The 25,916-nt window shown below is 59.3% G+C and overlaps 1 protein-coding gene across 1 annotated transcript; it reads right to left on the reverse strand.

Moving 5' to 3' along the window:
- Window positions 1–1,517: 1,517 nt before the first annotated feature.
- On the reverse strand, window positions 1,518–25,916 carry ROBO3 (roundabout guidance receptor 3). Its single transcript, XM_039913477.1, is given in 30 exon segments — window positions 1,518–1,556; window positions 2,201–2,266; window positions 2,372–2,520; window positions 2,948–3,109; window positions 3,539–3,649; window positions 3,835–3,968; window positions 4,142–4,318; window positions 5,100–5,265; window positions 5,422–5,515; window positions 5,517–5,641; window positions 5,914–6,072; window positions 7,031–7,072; window positions 7,524–7,547; window positions 8,154–8,327; window positions 8,409–8,580; window positions 8,997–9,118; window positions 9,697–9,916; window positions 10,078–10,202; window positions 11,861–12,027; window positions 12,585–12,728; window positions 13,027–13,133; window positions 13,313–13,518; window positions 14,433–14,604; window positions 15,324–15,448; window positions 16,004–16,131; window positions 16,903–17,041; window positions 17,341–17,461; window positions 18,794–18,951; window positions 19,167–19,493; window positions 25,754–25,916. Coding segments are annotated over 30 exon segments (4,218 nt in total).

Consider the following 25,916-nt stretch of genomic DNA (forward strand, 5'->3'; position numbering starts at 1 on the left):
TCCTCATGAATCGGGTTCCCATGGAAACGGGCATAGTCACGCCCAGCTGGGCCTTCCCCTGGATCTGCACTTTTGCCTATGGGATGTCCTTCTGGCGCCAGTTGGGGTCTGGTTGAGGGTGGGGTACCTCCACCCCTCCAGACTCCAGGGCTACTTCCCTCAGATTGGAGTGGGACGGTTTATGGCATGGAAACCTACTCTGCCCACCTAAAATGTTTGCCCAACAGAGTCATGGGGCTGGGAACCCCACACTGCCCACCTGAAGGGGGGGTACCCGTGGAAATTTGGCCCCTCCCCTGTCTCCTGGGCGGTGCCAAACCCTCAGTTCCCCAGCCCCCTCCCTCACCGTCCCTGCCTGGACCTTAGGCTAAAAGAAGCTCCAAGCCAGATCAAAAGGATGAGGTTGACCCCTGGAGACAATCTGGGGGTGAGGAACACGGGACCGAAGAGGGGCCTCGCCGGCTGCGAAGCCCGAGGTGGGGATTGAAAATAAATAGTGTAGGATGAAACTACCCTGTTGGTCACAGAGGGACCCCTTTGGGGAACCAGTTCGTAAAAGGAGCAGAGTTAGAGCCCAGCTAACGAGGGAGGCAAACTTTCAGCGGGGAAAAGGTAAGTCTGTCTGTCTCGTCCCTCTCCCTCCTCACCCAAGAACCTGGGGGTGAGAAGGATCTGCCCCTGTCATCTCCCGCTCCCGGCGACAAGCCACTCATTACTTGAAAACAGTTTTTACTCTCGATTAGTTGGTCCGGGTCAGCGAGGAGTCAGGGTCGTTCCAATCCTGGAGGTCATCCCTGTGGGGGAGAACTGGCCCCGCTTCACACAGGAACAGGGAGGACGGAGAGCCAGGGGAGACTGAGAAGGACTGATCCCACCACCCCCACCCCAAACACACATACATACACACCCATACACACTCCACACCAGGAACAGGCAGGACTGAGGATTAGGGGAAACTGAGCAAGAGTGATGCCCCGCTCCCCACCAGGAACAAACAGACCTGAGGACAAGGGGGCTGACTGAGGCTAACTGACCCCTACCCGCCCCAGGAAAAGGTAGCCCTGAGGACCAGGGGGGCCTGAGCCGCACTGCCCCCCCCCCCCCCACTCCATACCAGGAGCGGGCAAGACTGAGGAAGGAGGGGATTGAACCGGACCGATCCCCTCACCCAAGCCCAGAAAGAGGATGGATAAAGTTCAAGGCTTTTATTTCCTATTTTACAAATGACTCAGCTATAAAGGGGCAGGGCAAGGGCACGGAGGGAGGAACCCACAAACTGACCAGACCCTCTTGTGGCGGGGTGGGGGGGGGGCCTCTCCGTCCTCCGACCAACCCCACATCGTCCCTAAGTGACACCCCTCTTCCTTCCCCCGACTGGGGGGAGGTGGGGTTCTGGCTCCGACCCCGAGACCCCCCACCCCCCGCCAGCTCCGGACTGGGTCAGCCGAGGGCTCTGACTCTCTGACGCCCCTCGGCTCGGGCGAAGGTTCCCGCCATACTCGCCGCCAGAGACGATCTCATCTCAGCTCCTGAAGCGGGACGAACACAGCCTGGGCCTGGAAGCACGAAGGGACCGGGAACGGTGGTCGGGGCGGGGCGGGGACGAACAAAAGGAACCCGGGAGGAAGGGAAAATCGCAGCGCCCCAAGCCGGGAGCCTGGACTCCTGGATCCTGTCCCAGTTCACACACTCATAATAATAATAATTATTATTATTATTATGGTATTTGTTAAGCCCTTCCTATGGGCCAAGCACTGTTCTAAACGCTGGGGTAGATAATAATGAGGGTATTTGTTAAGCGCTATGTGCCGAGCACTGTTCTAAGCATTGGGGTAGGTACAGAGTAATCAAATTGTCCCACTTGGGGCTCACAGTCTTAATCCTCATTTAACATATGAGGTGACCGAGGCCCAGAGAAGCTAAGTGGTTTGCCCAAAGTCACGTGGCTGACAAGTGGCGGAGCTGGGATTAGAACCCACGACCTCTGACTCCCAAGCCTAGATACAAAGTAATCAGGTTGTCCCACTTGGGCTCACAATCTTAAACCCCGTTTTACAGATGAGGTAACCGAGGCCCAGAGAAGTTAAGTGGCTTGCCCACGGTCACCCAACAGACAAGTGGCAGAGCCGGGATTAGAACCCAGGTCCCCTGACTCCCAAACCCGTGCTCTTTCCACTAAACCAAGCTGCTTCGTTCTCACCCAGACCCTCCCTTTCGCCTCCCGGCAGGCTCCGGGGCTGGAGGCGAGGTGGGCCAAGGCCCCTAGCTAGGTCCAAGGAAAGAGGAGACTCGCGTGGGTGAGAAAAGAGGACTGGCCGGGGGGAAATCGACGTCCCGCCGCCGAACCCAGCGTCTTGGGCAGCCTGCTCACCTCTCGTCGCTCCGGCCGGCGGCTCCAGGCCGTTCCCCGGGAGCTTCCCGAGCCGCGGGAGGAGTTGCTGTCCGTAGTGGAGCAGGTTCCGGCCACCTGGGTCCTCGGCTGCAGGAAACTGGGCTTGCTGTACAATGGCCAGGGGCCTTCTGATGGGGGAGGAAGGGCAGGGTGAGGACCTGATGGACAGGGACGCGGGGGGGACTTGCGGGGAGGAAGGGGACACTCCGGCTAGGAAAGGAAAGGGTAGAGGGTGGGGGGGTCTCGGGCTCTCCTCTCCTGCCTCAGTGGCGGGGGATGGGCCGGCTCTGTCGGCCCTGAAGCTGACCCGGCCTAGCTGGGATGAGGGGTGGAGATTCCAGGCCTCACCTGAATAATCAAGGGAACTCGAAGTGGAAATCAATCCGTTTGACCAACCAGAGAAGGTAAGGGGCCGGCGGGAGGGGGGAAAGTGGGGAGACCCCGAAACCGGTCTCTTGGGGAAAATGGGGAAATCTAGAAATCGGTCAGATCAGGGGCGTCCCCATCTCCCCCCGCTGGCGGCCCTGGGCCCTCCCCGCCCCCGGGCTTCCTTACCGTCAGAATGGGGGTGCTGATGCCCCCCGGGGGGGGCTGCCCGGGCGATTTTCCTTTCTCGACCCCGGTCGCGCTCCAGGGAGGGGACACTGCCCGCCGCCCGCAGCCCCATGGTCCATTCGGCTTCTCCTTCTGGCGGGGGCAGGGGCGGGGGTGGCAGGTCTGTGGGGAGGGGACTTTCAGCACTAAATGGGCCGGGGAGGGGGTCACCTCCCAACATCCCTTCCCCAGTCCTCTGGTGAAGAATAATAATAATGTTATTTGTTAAGCACTTATTATGCGCCCGGCACCGTTCGAAGCAAGATAATCGGGTTAGAAACAGTCCCTGTCCCACTCACAGTCTTAATCCCCTTCTTCTAGATGAGGGAACCGAGGCACAGAGAAGTGAAGTGACTTACCCAATGTCACACGGCAGACAAGTGATGGACTAGAACCCATGACCTTTGACTCCCAGGCCCGTGCTCTACCAGGCCATGCTGTGAACAAGTCTCCCAAGGCCACCACTCATCTTCACCCCCTGCGTGCATCACGCCCCCAATACCCCCCACCCACTTCCCCCCTCACCCCCCCACACGGTCTGCAGCCCCTCACCCCCTGGGCTCCACCCTCTCCGGTAGGGAGGGGCTTTCGGTTTCTTCCTGGAGCGGGCTCGGGGTCCTTGGGGCGGGGGCGTCGTCTCCCCGGGCACCAGCCGGACTCTTCCTGCGGGGTGAGGGGGGGATGAAGGGCACCGAGGGGCTCAGGTGGGGGGAGGTGAGGGGGCTGGGGCCAAGGGCTGGGAAGACCGGGAAGAGGAGGCGGGCTGGGGTCTGGGGTCTGGGAGGACAGCGGGGATGGGGGGGTGGGAATGGAGCGGGGGGGGGGGGGGACAGGTACCTTCCACTCACCTGGAGCCCCGCTGGTGCTGCCGGGAGCGGGGCTGGGGCTGAGGTGTCGGGGAGGGGGCGGACCCCCCCTCTCCAAGCTGCTCAGGCTGGGCTGGGACAAGCTGAGAGGGGGGCTCGTCCTGGGAGACATCTGCCTGCAATCAGAGAGCCCCCCAGGGGGCCCCTGGACTCCGTTGGAGCCCCCCTCCCGCATAGAGACTTCTCCCTCAAGGGAGGCCCACGCTCTGAGCACCCCCCACCCACCCAGCCACGAGGACCCCTCTCCCCGACGCCCCCCCCCCATCCCGGCCCTCCCGAAATCTCCTACCTAGGCGCCTGGTGGGGTCGGGGAGGTTCAGGGGGCGAAGGGGTGAGGGTGGCAGTGGACTGCTGCCCAAAGGATGGGGTGGGACTGGGACTCTCTCCGCGGGCCGGGGGCGGTGGGCCGGGCTCGGTCAGATGGCTCCTCTGGGGCAGCGAGGGGCACCACTCCTCGGGCTCCGAGCTGAGGAGGAGGGGGAAGGAGTTGGCGGGGGGAGGGAGAAGCCTCACTCTGTCGCCCCCCGCCCCATCAAACGGAGCCCGCCCCTCCACCTTGGACATCGCTCATTGAGTTGAAGTTGGGGGACGGGGACGGAGCGACAGGATGAGGCTAACACCATCCTCCTCCCCTCCCCTCTCCCTCCACCCTGGGGGAATATAATAATAATAATAATAACAATAATATTTGTTCAGCGTTTACTATGTGCCAAGCATTGTTGTATGCGCTAGGGGTAGACACAAGGTCATCAGGTTGTCCCACGTGGGGCTCACAGTCTGAATGCCCATTTCACAGAGGAGGCCCAGAGAAGTGAAGTGACTTGCCCAAAGTCACCCAGCTGACAAGTGGCGGAGGCGGGATTAGCACCCACAACCTCTGACTCCCAAATCCGTGCTCCTTCCACTAAGCCACGCTGGCAGGGGTGGGACGGAAGGGCGTGGAGGCTCCATTCTCGGTCGCTCTCATTATTATCATTATGGTATTCGTTAAAGCGCTTACTTACTACGTGCCAAGCACTCTTCTAAGCGCTGGGATAGATACAGGGTAATCAGGTTGTCCCACCTGGGGCTCACAGTTTTAATCCCCAGTTGGGGAGACTGAGGCACAGAGAAGTTAAGTGGCTTGACCAAAGTTCCACCCCCTCCATCCTCCTCCCGCCCCCCGCCCTCTGCACCCTCGGGGAACGCTCATGGGCGGGGATCTGGGGGAGGGGGAGGGGGGCTGGGGGGAGGTCCCCTTCTTTGACCTGCGGTGCAGCTCTTCCTCCTCTTCTTCCTCCTCCTCCACCCCGCTCTGGGCCTCCCCCAGGCGACTCAGCTCGCAGGAAGGAGGCGGGGGAGGCAGCGGTTCGGACCAACTCAGAGACGGGGTCTGCACGGGCTTCCCCAGCTTCCCTTTCCCCGCGCTTGGGCCTGGGGTGAAGGAGGGCAGAGATCCGTGGGGGGCGTGGGGAGGGAGAAGGGTGGGCCGGGGTCTCGGGGACAGAGTCAGAGGGGCGGCAGGAGCCTTTGGGGGCGAGGGGAGAGAAGAGGGGAGGGGACACGCAGGTAGAGGTCTGGGGATCCTACCGCTGTCCTGGCTCCACTCGGCCTGGGCGGACTGACTGTGGGAGGAACTGGGCCAGTGGCCGGGGTCTCCGGGGGGCTGCGGGGGGAAACCCCCCCCCGTGGAAGGTGCGGAGCTCCTCGCCCTCGGGGTCGATGGTGCTGTAGATGGGGCCGTCCCCCGGGGGGGCCGCCGCCGTTGCCCCCCGGACCATCTGGGCCAGGTACAGGGAGATGCCAGCCTCTAGGCACAGGGTGGGAAGGGAGATGGGAGGATGGAGGGGACAGATGATGACTTTCTCCCCCACCCCCTTAGCACTCCGAAGCCCATGCTGGGGGTCCATGCAGAGACCGGGCCCAAGAGAACCCCCTCCCCAAACCTTCTGCCCCTCTCCCCTCACTCCCCCAAGGCCTGAGCCCGCCTGGAGAAATACCGAGGCCTGGATCTAAGGGGTGTTGACTTTCCTGGGAAGATCGAGCGGGAGAGGAGGTGAGAGGGAGCAGAAGGGTCCTCACCGTTGTAGTATCGGTCATCGGGGTCAGGGTTGCTGGGGCAGCGGCTCCCTCTGGGCTCCGGGACCGTGGGGCTGCGGGGCGGGTGGGGCCACGAGTCGGCTAGCCACGGGTAGGGAGCCGCGCCCAGGCCCACCGGCTGCCTGGAAGAGAGTGCGAGGCCTGTGGGCGACTATGGAAGTGAAAGATGGGCAGGGGGGCTTCAAAAAAGCGAAAAGAGGCTTGGGGGTGGGGAGGGTGGGCGGGCAAGGGCTATGCCTCTTCCCCGGGCAGGAGTCAGAACTGACCCATGCAAGTGAGCAGCTCAGTGGAAAGAGCACGGGCTTGGGAGTCAGAGGTCATGGGTTCGAATCCCGACTCTGCCACTCGGCAGCTGTGTGACTGTGAGCAAGTCGCTTCACTTCTCTGAGCCTCAGTTACCTCATCTGTGAAATGGGGATTAAGACTGTGAGCCTCAGTTGGAACAACCTGATTACCCTGTATCTACCCCAGCGCTTAGAACAGTGCTATGCACATAGTAAGCGCTTAACAAATACCATCTGAGACGAGGGGTCCCGACTGCCCGACCACGAGTCCTGGTCCCGAGTGGGCTGGAGGAAGGCCAGAGACGACCCGGGACCGGCTCTGAGGAGTGAGGGACCAACTCTCCGCCCCTGCCCCGGCCCCACACCCCCTCTTCCAGGCTCGGAGGCCGGTTTAGCTCCAGATCAGCCCGGAGGAGGAGGCTGTTGTCCAGCCATAAACTGAACCGCACTGAACTGAACCAGAATGTGTCCCTTTAACGTGTACTCTCCTGAGCGCTTCCTACAACGCTCGCACACAACGCTCGACAAATACAACGGAATGGATGAACCGGTCTCTAGGTCCACGCCAGAGTGGACAGCCACCTGAAGGTGAGTTTGAGAGTCTCGCAGTTGGGATGGGGAAGCAGGGCAGGGGACTGGGGGACCGGGAATGGGATCTCCCCTGAGGAGGGGAGGAGAGAAGGGGGCGAAAGGAAAGGGGAACTAATCGAGATTTCCGGACTTGAGGTTTCATAGAAACTCAGAACAGGGAGGGGACCTCAAGAAGTCATTTGATCCAGCCCCTGCTTTCCAGCCGGGGAGAAGAGCTAGGTTACCTGCATTGGCTCTGGAGAGGCCTTCGGCATGAGGAAATGAAACTGGAGAGACAGGGAGAGAGAGAAAGAGTGAAGGTCTCCCCGCAACCTGGACCCTTCCCTAGACCCTTCCCTGTGTCTGTTCATTGTTATCTTGTACTCTCCCAATCACAATAATAATAATAATGGTACTTGTTAAGCGCTTTCTATGTGCCAAGCACTGTTCCACGCGCTGGGGTGATCTGGTTGTCCCACGTGGGGGGTCACAGTCTTTATCCCCATTGTACAGATGGGATAACTGAGGCACAGAGAAGATAAGTAGCTTGCCCAAGGTCACACAGCAGACAAGTGGCGAAGCCGGGGTTGGACCCACGTCCTCTGACTCCCAAGCCCGTGCTCATGCCACTAAGCCACACTTCTTCCCTAAGCGCTTACTACAGTACTCCGCACACAGTAAGCGCTCAATAAATACGAATGAATGAATGGATGGATGGATGAATGAGAGCCACCTTACCTGCCGGGGTGTAGGCGAAGGAGGCTAGAGAGAGAGGGCAGGGGTGAGAGGGGACCCTGGTAAAGGATGAAGCAGGTGACAGGCACACCTTGCCACCTTCCCTATCCCGGAATCCCTGGAGCGGGAAGACTACGCACCTCCCTCTCCCTCCCCGGTTCTACTCCCTCTTTCCCGGGCTCCCATCAACCTGGCAATTAATGGTATTTACTGAGCACTGACTGTGTGCAGAGCACCGTCCGCCACGCTCCGTACCCTTGCAGGAGCACTTTGCGGCCTTCGCGGTCCCGCTCCCTCCCACGAGAGGGAGCAGAGTTCGAGGTCCCGCCAGACCCCGCCCTCTCAGGCGGGCGGTCTCTGCGCGCGGGGCCCCGCCCTCCAGATGGAGACGGCTGTGGTCTGGCCCCGCCCGTCACGTGGGGGGTGGCTACCTTCTGGCCCCTCCCCGCATATAGAGGCGGCTATGGTCTGGCCCCACCCGTCAGGTGGGAGGGGCTGCGGTCTGCCCCCCGCCCATCACGTGGGTGTGGGTGCGATCCGACCCCGCCCACCAGGTGGGTGCGGTCGCCCAGGCCCCGCCCCTCCCCCCGAGATTGGGCGTGTCATCATCGGGGCCCCGCCCCGCCCCCTCACACGTGTAGTGGCTGAGCTCCTTGCGTTGCCTCCGTCGCCGGTAAAGGGCGGCGCTGAGTCCGAGGAGCAGCGCCCCTCCGGCCGCCCCCGCGGCGGCGATGCAGGCGGGCTCCCGCAGCAGGCGGGCCAGGCGCTCCCACAGCCCCGCCTCCGCCTCCGCCGCCCGCGGGGCCCCTGCGGGGAGAGAGGGGTGCGTCTGGGGGACCCGCGGCCGTCGGCGGGGCCCTTCGCCCGCCGCCCGGCCCCCGCACTCACGGAGCCGCACGGTCACGGGGGCGCTGGCCACTCCCACGCCGGCGCTGGTGGCCGCGGCCACCTGGGTCCGGTAGGGCAGGCCCGGCAGGAGGCCCCGCAGCACGGCCGAGCGCGCCCAGCCCGCCGCCGACTGGTTGATGTGGAAGCGGCTGTCGTTGGCCAGGCACCACACCTGATGGGGACGGGGGAGGCCTCAGGGACCCGCCCACCACGGGGCCGGGACTCAGGTCCCACCGCGCCCACCACGTGGCTGTAGCTGTCATCCCGCGGGGGTGACAGGTGCGACCAAATCCATCCCGTGGGTGTGGCCGAGGACCGGTCACGCCCATCCCGTGGAGGTGACGGGTCCGACCTCGTCCATCCCGTGGGTGTGGCCGAGGACCGGTCACGCTCATCCCGTGGGGGTGGGGTTGGCCGCGCTGTGGCCCCGCATACTTGCGAGGGGGTGGTTTGGCCCGCCCGTCCCCCTGGGGGTGGCTGCGGTCCGAAACACCCCCCATCCCCTCCCTCCCCCTTTGCCGGGAACCTTGTCCTTTCCCGCCTTGTCCCTCCCGGGGGCTCCCCGTTGGTGGCGGCCGCGGCCCCTACCCGGTATTCCAGGATGATCCCGTTGCGCTGGGCGGGGGGCGGCGGCGCCCAGGACACGGTGATGCTGCCGTTGCCGTCGCCCCCGAGGGTCACGGTCACTGCTTGAGGAGGGGCGCTGGGGGCTGGCGAGAAGGCCGCATCGCCAATCAGGTCTTCCCAGGCTAATCCCCACCACCCCTCGACTTCAAAGCCTCCTCCAAGAGGTCCTCCCTAACTAAGGCCTCCCTTCCTCATCTCCCACTCCCTTCTGCATCGCCCTGACTTGCTCCCTTGGCTCTTATCCCCTCTCCCCTCCCCACAGCACATGTATATATCTGTAATTTTCCTCATTTGCATTGATATAATAATAATGTTGATATTTGTTAAGCGCTTACTATGTGCAAAGCACTGTTCTAAGCGCTGGGGGGATACAAGGTGATCACAGTCTTCATCCCCATTTTCCAGCCGAGGGAACCGAGGCCCAGAGAGGTGACTTGCCCAAGGTCACAGAGCAGACAAGTGGCCAGGGTAGGGTTAGATCCCGTGACCTTCCGACTCCTAGGTCGGTGGTCTATCCACTAGGCCACGCTGCTTCAGAGATCCTTGCAGGGAGGGGCCTTTCCAACGGCTCCATAGCCTGTGGACCGGCTCTGGGCTGCGGCCCCGGCCCCAACCCGAGCCCCAGGCCCGGGACGCCGTGCCAGCCCCGGGCCATTCTCACCCTCCTCCGGGATGCTGGTGTCCAGGACGGGGCTGTCGGGTCCGAGCCCCTCGCTGCCGTAGGGCTGCACCTTGGTCTGGATCCTCCCTCCAGGGGGCAGCCCCCTGAGCACGGCGCTGCGCTGGCTCGGAGACCCCACATCCAGGGCCGCCCAGTCCCCCGAGCCGGCCACCCGCCACAGCACCCGGAAACCTTGCACGGCCGGGGACGGCCGCTCCACCTGCAGGGGAAAGGAGCACGGGAGAGGAGGGGCCGGGGGGACGCCAGACCCTTCAAACCTCGACCTTGTGACCCCACCCAGGACCCGGACTCCAACTGCGGCCTAGCCCTCCACCCCTACTCCCTTGACTCTCTCCCGCCTCAGCCCCCAGCCCCACTCACGGTCCAGGACACCTGCAGGGTGGTGGGGCCCAGGACTTCGGTTTTTTGCAGGCGCAAGGCTACCTCGCTCAGCTCCCGCTGGCCCTGTCGCCACCGATCCTCGCCCGGGCCCAGAGCATCGGCTTCTGTAGACAGGAAGGCAGCAAGAATGGAGATTGGGATGGGATGGGGTGGGGTGGGGGACGAGGGGAGGGGCGCTTCAGGGAGAGGAGGCTGTGGCCTCTTGATGCAATGGAATCGAAACGACTTTTAGGGGCCGAGGACCGGGGCTCAAATCCTGGCTGTACTGCTTGCCCGCTGGCTGATTTAGGGCAAGCCACTTGACCTCTTGCTGTCTCAGTGACGCCATCTGAGAAAAGGACATAATGATACCTGCCCTACCTGACAATATTGTGAAGACAGAAATGACTTAAGTAATACCTAGGCACTGCATAAAATCAAGGCATTATTCCTGGAAGCACCATGGCCCATTAGAGAGCGTACTGACGAGGGAGACGGGAGACCTGGGTTCTAATCCCCGCTCCTGCACTAGCCTTCTGGGTGACCTCAGATTATCACTTAATTCTCCAGTGTCTCTGTTTCCTCATCTGCAAAATGGGAATAAATACCTGTTCTCCCTCTCCCTTCGACCACGAGCCCCATGTAGGGCGGAGACTGAGTCCGAGCTGCATGTATTGTGTCTACCCGATCCTTAGTACAGTGCTTGGCACGAAAAAGCACTTATTAAATAAGGATATATTCTGTTAATTATCGATTAATTGGTTGTTAATAATTCTATTGATTTTGTTTATTTTATTATTCTCGGTTAAAATAATTATTTTATTAATTTTGCTTCTTTTATTATTGCTCTCGGTAAAGATTGTGGCTCTCCATTTCTTTGCAAAGCTTCTCGAGTCCTGAGGTGGGGAATGGGGGAGTTTCTCCACCTAGTGCCCCACAGGGAGCTATTGGGGAAGGGTCCGGAGGTAGAGGGGACAGGGAATGTATGCCAACCCCTGGGAAGAACAAGAGGGTCTGTAACAATCAGTGCTGCAGTCTGGGAATTCCAGGGTGGGAGGGGATAGGGGCCTTAACTCCCAATATACACAACTTCCCCTCACCCCCGACAATTCCTGGGCTGAATTTCCTGGGAAAGAAGCAAGCTGCCATAACCCTTGAGCTCCCCCAGCTCCCCGACAAGGGGTCCCCTGTTGCCAGAGGGCAGCAGGTGGGAGGGCAGCCCAAGCTTTCTCTGGAAAAGGAGGAAGAGGAGGAGGGGAGGAAAGAGGAAGAGGAGGAAGAGGAGAAGGAAGAAGAGGGAGAGGAAACTTCTTGTGGGCAGGGGACTGTCTACACTTTATGTTGTGCTCTCTCAAGCCCTTAGTACAGTGGTCTGCATTCAGTAAGCACTCAATAAATACGATTGATTGAGGATGAGGAATAATAATAATGGTTATTTGTTAAGTACTTACTATGTGCCAAGCACTGTTCTAAGCGCTGGGGTAGGTACAGGGTTATCAGGTTGTCACAAATGGGGCTCACAGTCTTCATCTCCATTTTACAGATGAGGTCACTGAGGGCACCGAGAAGTGAAGTGACTTGCCCAAAGTCACACAGCTGACGAGTGTCAGATCTGCGATTCGAACCCACGACCTCTGACTCCCAAGCCCTTGCCCTTTCCACTAAGCCCCGCTGCTACTCTGGAGGAGGAGGGGGAGAAAGAGGAAGGGGAGGAGGAAGAGTTGCGTGGGTCCCTGGCCCCTTCTCCTGCCCCCCACTCCCTGGCCCCCCTCCTGCCCCCCACCTCGGGTGCGGATGGCCTCGGAGACGGGGCTGGGTTCGCTGAGGCCTTGCTCACTGGCCGCTCGGACCAGGAAGAGGTAGATGGTGTCGGGCTGCAGGCCGCCCACCGTGTGCGTCTCCTGCTGCACGCCTTCGGCCACTGTCCGCCACGTGCTGCCTGCCGCCGGGCTGCCGGGAGGAGGCCGGTGGGGTGGGCAGGGCTCAGCAGAGACCCCCCCCACACACACACACATACATCTCATATCCCATACCACACCCCATTCACCTTCTCACTGTGCCTCGATCTCATCTTTTTTGCCGCTGACCCCTAGCCCACATCCTACCTCTGGCCTGGAACGCCTTCCCTTCTCAAATCCGCCGGACAATGACTCTCCCCCCACTTCAAAGCCCTACTGAAGGCCCATCTCCTCCAGGAGGCCTTCCCAGGTTAAGCCCCACTTTCCCTCAGCTCCCCCACTTCCGTGTCACCCTAACTCTCTCCCTTTGCTCTTCCCCCCTCTCCCCGCTCCACAGCACTTAGGTATATATCTATAATTCTATGTATTTATATTGATGTCTGTTTACTTGTATTGATGTCTGTCTCCCCCACCCCAGACTGTGAGCCCGTTGTGGGCAGGGACTGTCTCTCTTTAGTTGCTGTATTGAATTCTCCAAAACCTGTGTGCAGTGCTCTACACACAGTAAGCGCTCAGTAAATACGATTGAATGAATGAATGAATGAATACCTGAAGGCCTCTATCACGTAAGTGGAGGCGTCCGGGGCCCCGATATCGGCGCTGGGCTGCCAGGCCAGGGTGGCGCTGGTCTGGGTGATGTCAGTCACCCGAGGCTGGGTGGGAGCCCCAGGCGGAGATCTCGGAGGGTCTGCCCTGCCCGCTGCAGGAGGACATCGCAGGAAGAGCTCCAGGAGCAGGGGGGTGGGGAGGTTGGCTAGCTGGCTGGCTGGCTGGCTGGCTAGCCGGCTGGATGGCTGGGGATGGGTGGGTGGTGGGGAGGGGGCCTCAGGAGGGTGCGTGACCTCATCTTCTCTGCACGGGGGTCTCCCCTGAGCCAAGGGGATACGGAATGCCCTCTCCCTGGAGTCTCTGGACCTGGGGCTGGTGAAGTGGGCCGTAGGGGAGTAGAGAGGCTCTGGGTGGAGGCGGAGGCCTCTGTAGCCGGGACTACCCGGAAGATAAGGCCGGCAACTCACCCTGCACCTGCAACAAGCCACTCCACGAGGCCTCCCCCGTGGAACTCGTGGCCACACACCCGTAGAGACCCGAATCAGCTTCCTGCAAGAGAAGGGAGGATCCTGGAGGGATGGGGAGAAGGGTCTCTGGAGAGGGGGCGAGGAAGGCGAAGGAGAGGCCGTACCTCGCCAGGGAGGGGGCTGGTCAGCAGAGGGGGCCTAGCCATGGTCCGTGGGGAAAGGGATAGCGGTGGGAAGGGGCAGTGCCCCCAGGCCCTTCACCTGCAGGAGGCGGATCTGCAGGGTCCCGTTGTCCAGCACGCTGAGCCGAGGGTCACCGTCCTCCAGCTGCTGCCCATCCTTCAGCCACTGGACAGTGGGCTGGGAGTCTGCGGCCACCAGGCACGGCAGCAGGGCGGTGGCCCCGGGGGTCAGGGTCTGATTAGTTGGCCCGCGGCGGATGATGGGCGGGATCTTCTCTGAGGAAGCTGGAAGAAGCAGGACTCAGGAGGGCTGGGCAGCACGAGGGGAAGGGGAGGGGATTCCTGGGTCCAACAGTCCCATATCCCCCCTCCCACCCAGCCCCACCCGCTCCCACCCCTCAGGATCCTCTGCCCGATCGAAGGACAGGGGTCTTGTGCTCGGAATTCCGGCTCTACCCCCACCTGGCCAGGAGTTACTAATATTATTATTACTATTATGGTGTTTGTTAAGCGCTTACTATGTGCCAAACGCTCTTCTAAGCGCTAGGATAGGTACAAGATAATCGGGTTGTCCCACGTGGGGCTCACAGTCTTAACCTCCACTTTAATAAAAATTAGGGGTTTTTTAAGCACTCACTATGTGCCAAGCACTGTTCTAAGCGCCGGGGTAGGTACAAGATCATCAGGTTGTTCCACGCGGGGCTCACAGTCTTAACCTCCATTTTTGTAATAATTATGGTATTTGTTCATTCAATAGTATTTATTGAGCGCTTACTATGTGCACAGCCCTGTACTAAGCGCATGGAATGTACAAATCGGTAACAGATAGAGACATTCCCTGCCCTTTGACGAGCTTACAGTCTAATCGGGGGAGACGGATAGACAAGAACAATAGCAATAAATAGAATCAAGAAGTCAGGTTCGGGATATGCTCATTTGTTAAGCGTTACTATGTGCCAAGCGCTGTTCTAAGCGCCGGGGTAGATACGAGGTCATCAGGTTGTCCCACGTGGGGCTCACAGTCTTAATCTCCATTTTACAGATGAGGGAACTGAGGCACGGAGAAGTGAAGTGACTGGCCCAAAGTCACCCAGCAGACAAGTGGCGGAACCGGGATTGGAATCCGCGCTCTTGACACTAGTCCATGCTGCCTGTCCACCACCCCCGCAATCCGTGGCCGACCCCCGGTGAGCACCCACCATCCTCTACTTCCAGCAGGGCCCTGGCCAGGATGCTGCCGGCCACGCTGACCCCTTGGCACACGTAGTAGCCGGCGTCGCCACTCTGCACGGCCGCGATGCTGAGCTGACCACTGGAGGACACCGAGAAGCGGCCCAGAGGTGCCGGGGGCTGGCTGGGGAAGAGCAGGATCTGCGGGGGGCGAGGACAGGGGCCGAGACAGAGGAGGGGGCAGAGACGACCGGGCACGGCAATTCCATGGAGGAGGCAGGGACCTCAGACCTCCACCCCCACCCCCATAATAATAATAATAATGGTATTTGTTAAGCGTTTAACTATGCCTATTGAAGCCTGTCTATTAGTTTTGGTTTGTTGTCTCTCTTCCCCTTCTAGACCCTGAGCCCTTCGTTGGGTAGGGATTGTCTGTTACCAAATTGTACTTTCCAAGCCCTTAGTACAGTGCTCTGAACACAATAAGCGCTCAATAAATACGATTGAATGAATGAATATGGGCCAAGCACTGTCCTAAGCGCTGGAGTAGGTAGAACGTTCTCGGGTTGTCCCACGTGGGGCTCACGGTCTTCATCCTCATTTTACAGAGGAGGTGACTGAGGCACAGAGAAGTGAAGTGACTTAGCCAAAGTCACCCAGCTGACAAGTAGCAGAGGCGGGATTAAAATCCACGACCTCTGACTCCCAAACCCGGGCTCTTTCCACTGAGCTACACTGCCCATCCCTCAGAGTCACGGGGGACCCTGTCCTCCGGAGGAAAGCGCATCCTCCCCGGGTGGACAGGGCAGGCACTGCTGACCTCAGGGGATGGAGGGGTTAGAGGAGAGACCCTGGGGCTGGGGAGGGGGCCCGGGCTGAGAGAAGTCCCCCGCCCAGGAGGGGAGAGGAGGCTACTTTACCTGACTGCCCTCCTTCTGCCAGAAGACGGCAGGTGGGGGGTTCCCCTTGGTCTCACACTGGAAGGTTACCGTCCGGCCCGGGGTTACCGTCTGGTCCTGGGGCTTCGTCACCAGCTGCGGAGGGACTGGGTGGGGAGGGGGTGCGGGCTGAGACCCCTCTGGGGTCAAGCCGGGCACAGACACGGAGCTAACGGGATCTCGGGGGCATGAGGGCGGGGAGAAGGGGTGGGATTGGCAAAGGGAGGCGGGGCAGGAGAACTGGGAGCACGGAGGTGGGAAAGGGGAGTCTTGGGGACCCTGAATTTCAGGAAAGAGGTGACCCCCCCCAAGTCTAATTCGTTGGCTTCTAGACCCTTCCTCTTATTTTCACCCACACACACACGATCCCCTAGCCCCATTTCTCCCCAACCCACCACACTTCCACTCCCTGCTCCAGATCCCCAGATTTGGTCCTTGGTCCTTCCCCGAATGACCCCAAGTACCCCCCCACACACACACCTCCACGCACTCTGGCTAGTTCCTCCATCTCCCCTCTCCCTCCCAAGGCTTCTGTCCCCTCGGCCCCCCTGGTCCCCCTGGTCCCCCTGGTCCCCCTGGTCCTCCCGGTCCCCCTGGTCCTCCTGGTCCCCCTGGTCCCCCTGGTCCCCCTGGTCCCCCTGATCCCAGGCCCCGGACCTCACCATGGACACTGAGGGAGCCGGAAGCTTCGGCCCGGCCCACGCTGTTCTCGGCCACGCAGGTGTAGGTGCCCTCGTCCTCGGCGCTGGCCCGCCCAATCCGCAGGCTGTGGTCACTCCCGATCTCGTATCTGCGGGCCCCCCGCGGCCCCCCCACCCCATGCGCAGGGGCTGGTCAGAGCCCTGAGGCCAGCTCCGCCCCCGGACACACACCGGCCCACCAACTTGGCCCGGCACAAGGACCCTCACGGGGCCCCGAGTTCCCCTGCCCCAGCAGGGCCTAGTAGTTAAAGTCCGGGCCTGGGTTCTAATCCCGACTCCACCACATCTGCTGTGTGACTTTGGGCAAGTTACTTTACTTCTCTGTGCCTCAATTACCTCTTCTGTAAAATGGGGATTGAGACTGTGAGACCTCCGTAGGACAACCCGATTTGCCTGTACCCACCCCAGCGCTTAGTACAGTGCCAGGCACATAGTAAGTGCTTAAGAAATAGCATAAGTATTAGAGAAGCAGCATGGCCTAGTGAATGGAGCATGTGACTAGGAGTCAGAAGGTCGAGGTCGTGGGTTCTAATCCCAGCTCCACCACTTGTCCGCTGTGTGACCTTGGGCAAGCTATTTCTCTTCCCTGGGCCTCAGTTCCCTCATCTGTAAAACGGGGATGGAGACTGTGAACCCCACGTGGGATGGAGACTGTGTCCATCCCGATCTGCTTGTATCCACCCCAGCGCTTAGTACAGAGCCTGCAGTACAGAGCCTGGCACATAGTAAGCGCTTAACAAATACCACAGTTATTAATATTGTTATTACTATTAGACACGTCCCTGCCTGGGCAGGGGAGGAGGGAGCTGGGAGCCTTCTGCTGACGAGGAGGAGGAGGAGAGGGAGGAGGAATCTCTCACCTTCCGGGGGGGAGTTCCCCCTCTTCCTTACGCCAGCGCAGACGGGGCAGAGGGTCCCCCTGCACCTCGCAAGGAAAGTCAGCGGGCGTGTCGGCCAACACCACCTGGTTCGTGGGTCTGCGCAGGAAGGAGGGGCGCTCTGCGTTGAAGGGGTCGGGGGGGGGGGGGACGAGGGTCAGGGGAGAGATCAAGGGTCAGTTGAGGAGGGGAGGTGTGTGTGTGGAGGAGGGGGGCATTATAAGAGGTCTTGGGGTCATTCGGGGAAGGACCAAGGAGACCAAGAGAGGGGATCTGGAGCAGGGAGAAAAGTTGGAAGTGTGGTGGATTGGGGAGGTCAAGTCAGCTGCTTGAGCAGGTAAAGCCCCCTCCCTCCTGGGGGTCCACCACCTTGGCCTTCAGCCTTTAATATCACCTCACGCCCACCCCCCGGCTACCCACCAAAGACCACGAGCTTGGCGGCCCCGCTGTCCCGCTCTCCGGCCACATTGGAAGCCACACAAACGTACATCCCGGCGTCACTCTTCAACGTGTGGGACATCATCAGCTTCCCCCCGCGGATCTGCGGGGTAGTCGTAATAAGAACGTTGGTATTTGTTAAGCGCTTACTATGTGCTAAGCACTGTTCTAAGCGCTGGGGGAGACACAAGGTTATCAGGTTGTCCCACGTGGGGCTCACAATCTTAGTCCCCATTTTACAGGCGAGGTAAGTGGGGCCCAGAGAAGTTAAGTGACTCGTCCAAGGTTACGCAACTGACTAGCGGCGGAGCCGGGATTAGAACCCATGACCTCTGACTCCCAAGCCCAGGCTCTTTCCACTGAGCCACGCTGCTTCTCCGGTCAAGCGACTGGGAGAGTTCAGTACACGAACAGACACATTCCTGCCCACCACCAGCTCACAGTCATGATGCCTGCCTGCTTTTTTTGTTTCGTGGTCTGTCTCCCCCGTTTAGACCGTGCGCCCGTCGTTGGGCAGGGGTGGTCTCTGTTGCCGAATTGTCCATTCCAAGCGCTTAGTCCAGTGCTCTGCACAGATTGCGCGCTCAATAAATAAGAAGCAGCGTGGCTTAGCGGAAAGAGCACGGGCTTGGAAGTCAGAGGTCGTGGGTTCTCATCCCGGCTCCACCACTTGTCAGCTGTGTGTCCTTGAGCAAGTCACTTCACTTCTCTGTGCCTCAGTGACCTCTTCTGTAAAAAGGGGATGAAGACTGTGGGCCTCACGTGGGACAACCTGATCACCTTGTATCCCGCCCCCCCAGCGCTTAGAACAGTGCTTGGCACACAGTAAGCGCTTAATAAATACCAGCATTATTATTATTATTAAACCCTTGGCTCAGTGGAAAAGGCCCGAGCTCGGGAGTCAGAGGTCATGGGTTCTAATCCCGACTCTGCCACTTGTCAGCTGTGTGACTTTGGACAAGTCAGTTAACTTCTCTGTACCTCAGTTACCTCCTCTGTTAAATGGGGATGAAGACCGTGAGCCCCACGTGGGACAACCTGAGAACCTTGTACCTACCCCAGCGCTTAGAACAGTGCTTGGCACGTATTCGTTCATTCAATCGTATTTATTGAGCGCTTACTGTGTGCAGAGCACTGTACTAAGCGCTTGGAAAGTAGAATTTGGTACTTTCTCTGTGCCTCAGTTCCCTCCTCTGTAAAATGGGGATGAAGACTGTGATCCCCACGTGGGACAACCTGATCACCTTGTATCCCCCCCAGCGCTTAGAACAGTGCTTTGCACATAGTAAGCGCTTAACAAACACCATCATCATCATCCGATTGAATGAATGAATCCGGTCCCGCCCCCCCGGGTTCCTGGTGGTGGTCGTCGTCGTGCCCGTTCCCACCTGCGACCCGGAGACCCCCGCCCCCGTGGGTGCCCGCGCCCCCTCACCGCGATGCGCCCGGCCTGCACGCTGAGCGGCACGCTGTCCTTCTTCCAGGACACGGAGGGCTCCGGGTGCCCCCTCGGGGGCACACACTCCAGCACGGCCGGCTCCCCCGCTGCCACCACCACGTCTCCCGGAGGCTGGCGGAAATCGTCCCGCAGAACTGGGGGCACAGGCCGGGCGGGTGCCCCGTGAGAGGTGGCCCCGTGGGAGGGGACGGGAAGGGGGTCCCGGGAGGAAACGGCAGCCGCGGGGAGGTGGGGGCGCCAACCAGAGAGGGTGGTGCTGTGCGGACGCTCCGTCCAGTGCTCCGCACACCCTAAGCGCTCAGGAAAGCTTAGGAAGAGTCGGGGCGGGGGTGGGGGGGGGACCACGCACCAGCCACCTCCAGCGACGCGTTGCGGCTGGCGGCGGTGCCCAGGTAGTTTCGCGCCACGCAGGTGTAGATGCCCTCGTCCGGCCGCGCCCGGCGCCCGTGCACGATGCGGGGGAAGAAGAGCGCTCCGCTGGGCAGCAGCAGGCGGTGGGCCCGCGGGTCCTCGCGGGCCGTGGCCACCCGCACGCCGTCTTTGTACCACTCGATGTGCGGGCGCGGCCTGCCCTCGGCCCGGCAGGGCAGCGTGGCCGGCTCCCCGCGGGACACCAGCAGGTCGGGCGGCTGCTCCACTATGCGGGGCACCGCGTCTTCCGGCCCGGCCCGCGACCCTGGGGGCGGCAGAGGGGCACGGGGTGGGAGGGCAGGGGGTCGAGGGTGGGCTCGGACCCCGGCTGAGGCCTGGGCCCGGGCCCGGCTGGCGGGGTCCCGAAAGGTGGGCTCGGCCCGAGTTTGGGCCTACCCGGGCAGTGCCCACCATACGGCATCTCAAAGGGCGACCCCTCTCCTGCCCACCCACGCCCCCCGCTAACCATACACACACACACACGCACGTAAGCCCAAGTGGATGCAGTCAGTGTCGCACACTGACACAGTACCAATCAATCCAATGATGGAGCGCTTATAACAATAATCGTAATACTAATGGTGGTATTTGTTAAACGCTTACTATGTGGCAGAGCCCTGTTCTAAGCGCTCACAATCTTAATCCCCATTTTACAGATGAGGTAACGGAGACCCAGAGAAGTTAAGTGACTTGGCCAAAGTCCCACAGCTGGCGAGCGTCGGAGGCGGGATTAGAAGCCATGACCTCTGACTCCCAAGCCCGGGCTCTTTCCACTGAGCCACGGTTATGAGCAGACCACTATACTAAGCGCTTAGGAGAGTTCAGCACGGCAGAGTTGGGGGACCCGTTCCCTACCCACAGTCACATCCACAGGCAGGAAAAAACACCCACGGTACTACACTCGCAGACACGTACACATATCGCGCTTAGATCAGTGCCTGGCACCTAGTAAGCGCTTAACAAATACCATTAATAACCACAGAGTCATTCAAGCAAGGCACAAACGTACACCGTGACACAGTCATTCATTCAATCGTATTTATTGAGCGCTTACTGTGTGCAGAGCACTGGACTAGGTGCTTGGAAAGTACAATTCGGCAACAGATGGAGACAATCCCTACCCAACAACGGGCTCACAGTCACACAATGATACACTCACTGAAGTCACAGACTTACGTACACTGTGACACAGCCGCACAATGACATAATTTCTCTCTGCTCCTCCTCCCTCCCCATCGCCCCTACTCCCTCCCTCTGCTCTACCCTCTTCCCCTCCCCAACAGCACTTGTGTATATTTGTACATATTTATTACTCTACTTATTTTATTAATGATGTGCATATATCTATGATTCTATTTATCTATTTTAATGGTATTGATGCCTGCCTACTTGTTTTGTTTTGTTTTACTGTCTCCCGCTTCTAGACTGTGAGCCCGTTGTTGGGTAGGCATTGTCTCTGTTGCCGAATTGTACTTTCCAAGCGCTTAGTCCAGTGCTCTGCACACAGTAAACGTTCAATAAATGCGATTGAATGAATGAATAAACGAATACACACAGTGACACACTCACTCGAGTCACAGACATACACCGTGACACACTCACACTGTGACCTACACACGCGGTGATACGAAGGCAAACACCCGAACTCGCTCACAGACGGGATGTTGTCTTTCCCACGCTTGGCCACTAGGGGTCACTGCGGGGCCGTCGGTCATTCATTCATTCATTTAATCGTATTTATTGAGCGCTTAGCGTGTGCAGAGCACTGTACTAAACGCTTGGAATGTACAATTCGGCAACAGAGAGAGGCAATCCCTGCCCGACAACGGGCTCACAGTCTAAAAGGGGGAGACGGACAGCAAAACAAAACAAATAGGCAAGTAGACGGTCCGTGTGCCCAGCAAGTAGCCGCCCCTTCCCCCTCCCGTGCGGTGCCAAGGGCGACTCCGCCCGCATATAAGGTGGCCCTCAGGGTCGGGGATCTCCCCCGCCGATCATGTGAGATCCACAGGGCACCCGAGGCTCTTGGCTGGGCCCATTTGGCTCCCGGAGAAACAGCGTGGCCTAATGGAAAGAGCGCTGGCCTGGAAGGACCTGAGTTCTAATCCCTACTCCTCCACTTGCCTGCTGTGGGACCTTGGGCAAGTCATTCAACTTCTCTTTGCCTCAGTTTCACCATCTTTAAACTAATGATTCAATATCGGCTCTTCCTCTCCCTTAGATCGTGAGCCCCGTGTGGGCTGGACCATGCCCCACCTGATTTTCTTATATAAGTAAATCAGTAGTATTGGTTGAGTACTTACTGTGTGCAGAGCACTGCACTAAGTGCTTGGAAGAGTACAATGCAACAGAGTTGATGGACACGTTCCCTGGCCACAACGAGCTTAGAGTCTAGAGGACTACCGCCTGAAGTGTAGAAGCAGCGAGGCTTAGTGGAAAGAGCCGGGCTTGGGAGTCAAACGCTGTGGGTTCTAATCCCGGTTTTGCCACTTGTCAGCTGTGTGACTTTGGGCAAGTCACTTGACTTCTCTGTGTCTCAGTTACCTCATGGGGATGAAGACTGTGAGCCCCACGTGGGACAACCTCATTACCTTGTATCTACCCCAGCGCTTAGAACAGTGCTTGGCACATAGTAAGCTCTTAACAAATACCATTATTATTATTACAGTCCGCAGTCGCCTACAATCTGCCCCAGCTCTTATTCTTGGGCACGCAGGGCCCAAGCTGTGGCACGGGCAGGACCAGCCCAGCTCCCTGGTTCTTACACCGTGAGAGGTGGCATGACTCGGCACTGGAGAAGCTCGCCGGGCGGACATGGGATTTGCACATGGGAGCGAGGAATGCAGAGTCGAGAAGTCGTTCCTTTTCCCCCCGGGACCTCCCTATAGAAAGAGCAGCCCCCGCCCTCGCAGACCCCCGCGATCCCTGAGATTCCCCCCCCCCCAATCCCACTGAGCTCAGAGATTCAGGGATAAAGCAGGCACTGAAGGAGCGTGGCCTGATGGAAAGAGCCCGGGCCTGGGGGGGGGGGGAGGGAGGGGGCGGAGGTCCTGGGTTCTAATCCCGGATCCGCTACGTGTCCGCTGTGTGATTTTGGGTAAATCACTTCACTTCTCTGCGCCTCAGTTACCCCACCTGTGAAATGGGGATTAAGTCTCTGAAATCCACCTGGAACATGGACCGTGCCAAACCTGATTAGCTCGTATCTGCCCCCGGGCTTAGAAGAGTGCCTAGCACAGAATGAGTGCTTAACAAATACCATGGAAAAAAACCCTATCCCCTCGCCCCTCACCCCCAGTCGCGGCAGTCCCCGATTTTTCAGAGTCAAACGGAATCTGAATTAGAGCTCTTCCTGTGCCCATTCATTCATTCAATCGCATTTATTGAGAGCTAACTGTGTGCAGACCACTGTACTAAGCGCAAACCGAGACACTGAAGCGATCATGTGGTTCAGGGGCGGGGATGGGAGACCCCCACACGTGGTGAGGAGAGGTATGCTCCGGGCCTTGGGACTTCACCTCCGAGTGACCACTTCACCACTTAGTCCCCAAATCCTCTCCTAAAACACCTTCCTGGTGCCAGAGCCCCTGTAAGCTCCCTGAAGGCCCATCTCCTCCAAGAGGCCTTCCCAGACTAAGCCCCACTTTTCCTCATCTCCCACTCCCTTCCGTGTCACCCTGACTTGCTCCCTTTGCTCTTCCTCCCTCCCTTCTCCCCTCAGAACCTATGCATAGATCTGCACTTTTATTTATTTATATTTATGTCTGTTTACTTGTATGGTTGTCTGTCTCCCCCTCTCTAGAATGTGAGCTCATTGTGGGCAGTGATTGTCTCTCTTTATTGATGTATTGTAATAATTATAATTATTATGGTATTTGTTAAGCGCTTACTATATGCCAGGCACTGTACTAAGCGTTGGGATGGATACAAGCAGAGTTGGACACAGACCCTGTCCCGCAAAGGGGTCCCAGTCTTCATCCCCATTTTACAGATGAGGTAACTGAAGCACAGAGAAGTTAAGTGACCCGTCCAAGGCCACACAGCAGACAAATGGCTTTCCCAAGCGCTTAGTATAATGCTCCGCATCCAGTAAGCGCTCAATAAATACGATTGAATGAATGAATGAAGCTCCCCTCGGACCGGACTCCAGGTAAGCCCCCAGAATGGGAATGGGGCCGGGGCGAGCCGGAGACTTGAGAAGCAGCTTGGCTCAGTGGAAAGAGCACGGGCCTGGGAGTCAGGGGTCATGGCTTCTGATCCCGGCTCCGCCACTTGTCAGCTGGCTTTGGGCAAGTCACTTCACTTCTCTGGGCCTCAGTTACCTCATCTGGAAAATGGGAATGAAGACTGTGAGCCCCACGTGGGACAAACGGATTACCTTGTATCCCCCCAGCTCTTAGAACAGTGTTTGGCACATAGTAAGCGCTCAACAAACGCCATCATTATTATTCGGCTCTTTGCTATCCCAGGTGGGAGGGGGAGGTGGAGCCCCTTCCCCGGGAGGAGGGAGGAGGGCGGGAAGGAGCCAGCTTCCAGGCTTCGTCTTCCCCGGGCCCGTATTCCGGCCTCCAGCTGCCGCTGCAGGACCGCGGGCCCTGGAATGTCCCCTCCAGTCATCTCCCCCTCCCCGTCTCCAGAGAAGTTTCCCAATTAGCCTAATGAATAGCCGATGGTCATGCTAATGAGCGCCAGGCAGAGGGGGGCGGAGGAGGGGGGTCCGGTCATGCCAATAGAGCCCTGAGTTCCGTCGGCCCCTCTGCTTCCCAGCTGTGCTCCATGCTCACGCCCACTGGCACCTCCCGCCTCTGCCAGCCTCTGCCAACCTGGGCGTTGGGCCAAAGGAAACTCCGACCGGCAAAGGGGCTACACGGGGCCACACCGGGACACCGAGGGGCAGCGGGCCCGAACGGGACCGAGGGCATAATAATCATAATTAATTGCATCTGTTAAGCCCTTACTATGTGCCAAGCACTGTTCTAAGAGCTGAGGAACATACGGGGTAATCAGGTTGTCCCCCGAGGGGCTCACACTTTACAAATCCCCGCTTTACAAATGAGGTAACCGAGCCCCAGAGCAGTGAAGTGACTTGCCCAAGGTCACACAGCAAGCAGCGTGGCTTAGTGGCAAGAGCCCGGGCTTGGGATTCAGAGGATGTGGGTTCTAATCCCGCCTCCGCCACTTGTCTGCTGTGTGACCTTGGGCAAGCCACTTAACTTCTCTGGGCTTCAGTTCCCTCATCTGTAAAATGGGGATGAAGATTGTAAGCCCCAGGTGGGACAAACTGATTACCTTGTATCTACTCCAGTGCTTAGCACACTGCTCGGCCCATAGTAAGCGCTTAACAAATACCACAATTAATGAAGTGGCGGAGCGGTCACACAGCTGATAAGTGGAGGAGTCGGGATTAGATCCCACGTCCCAAGCCCGTGCTCTTGCCAGTAAGCCACGCTGCTTGGCGCGAAGCCGACCCGACAGCCCCGGCCTCTCCGCCTGCCCTCTCCGGACGCTGCCTGTCCCTGCCCCTTTTAATCACGGGGAATGACGCCGAGAACAATAATAATAATAATGGCATTTGTTAAGCGCTTACTATGTGCAAAGCACTGTTTTAAGCACTGGGGAGGATACAAAGCAATCAGGTTGTCCCAAGCGGGACTCACAGTCTTTTTACAGATTACAGATGAGGAAACTGAGGCACAGAGAAGTTAAGTGACCTGCCCAAAGTCACACAGCTGACAAGTGGCGGAGGCGGGATTTGAACCCATGATCTCTGACTCCCCAGCCGGTGCTCTTTCCACTGAGCCACGCTGCTTCTCTAGAGAACATCACCCAAACCTAGTTCTGGACGCCCACCCGTTCCCCCCTCCCCAGACCGGCTGCGACTTGCCCTCAGCAGCCGCTCTCCGAGGCTTTCGTACCGGGGAGTGGGTCAGTGCCCCCTCCGGGGTCCCGTGCCCTTGTCCCGGCTTCGGACCCCAGCTTGTCAGCCGGGCCCTCTCCGCCCTCGACCCCTCAACTGAAAGTTCAGTCCCAAACTACACGCATGGGGGGGGGGGGAACACTAAGCACCTCAACACACACATACACACACATACACTCACTCCCACCCGCAACCCCAGTACCACTGCCCTCAATCCCCCAATCTTCCAGATCCCCAACTCCCCCGACCCCCAATTTCAACATTCCCTGACCTCCCGATCCCCCATCCTCCCAATTTCCCCAGCCTCCAGCAAACCCGACCTTCCAACCCACCAGCCTGCCCCAGCTCTCCAAACTCAAATCCCCCCTCCTCCCACCCACCCCCCAGTCCCTTCAGTCCCCCTGGCCTCCGGCCCCCATCCGCAAGCTTCAAGCCCCCCCGACCCCCAAACCCCTCAATCCTGGATCCCCCCGACCCCCCTAATCCCCCTGGTTTCCAATCCCCCATCCTCCCACCCCCTGCCAACCTCCTAGCCTCCAGACTCCCCCGCCCCCCCCCCAATCTCTCAGTCCTCCCGCAGCCCCCAGCCCCTCTGCCGGGGGTCTCACCATTGAAGCCCCCAGGGTCTCCCGACGGCAGCAGGCTCTGATTGAGGGCCGCCAGCGAGGAGTTGAGGCCAAACAGTAGCTCGCTGGAGTTGGAGACGTCCCCGGCCAGAGAGTCGGCGAAGAGGTTCATCTGCAGCAGCGTTTTGAGCAAGTAACGCAGCAT

This window comes from Ornithorhynchus anatinus, chromosome 11 (assembly GCF_004115215.2).
Source record: "Ornithorhynchus anatinus isolate Pmale09 chromosome 11, mOrnAna1.pri.v4, whole genome shotgun sequence".
NCBI classification, from domain to species: Eukaryota; Metazoa; Chordata; class Mammalia; order Monotremata; family Ornithorhynchidae; genus Ornithorhynchus; species Ornithorhynchus anatinus.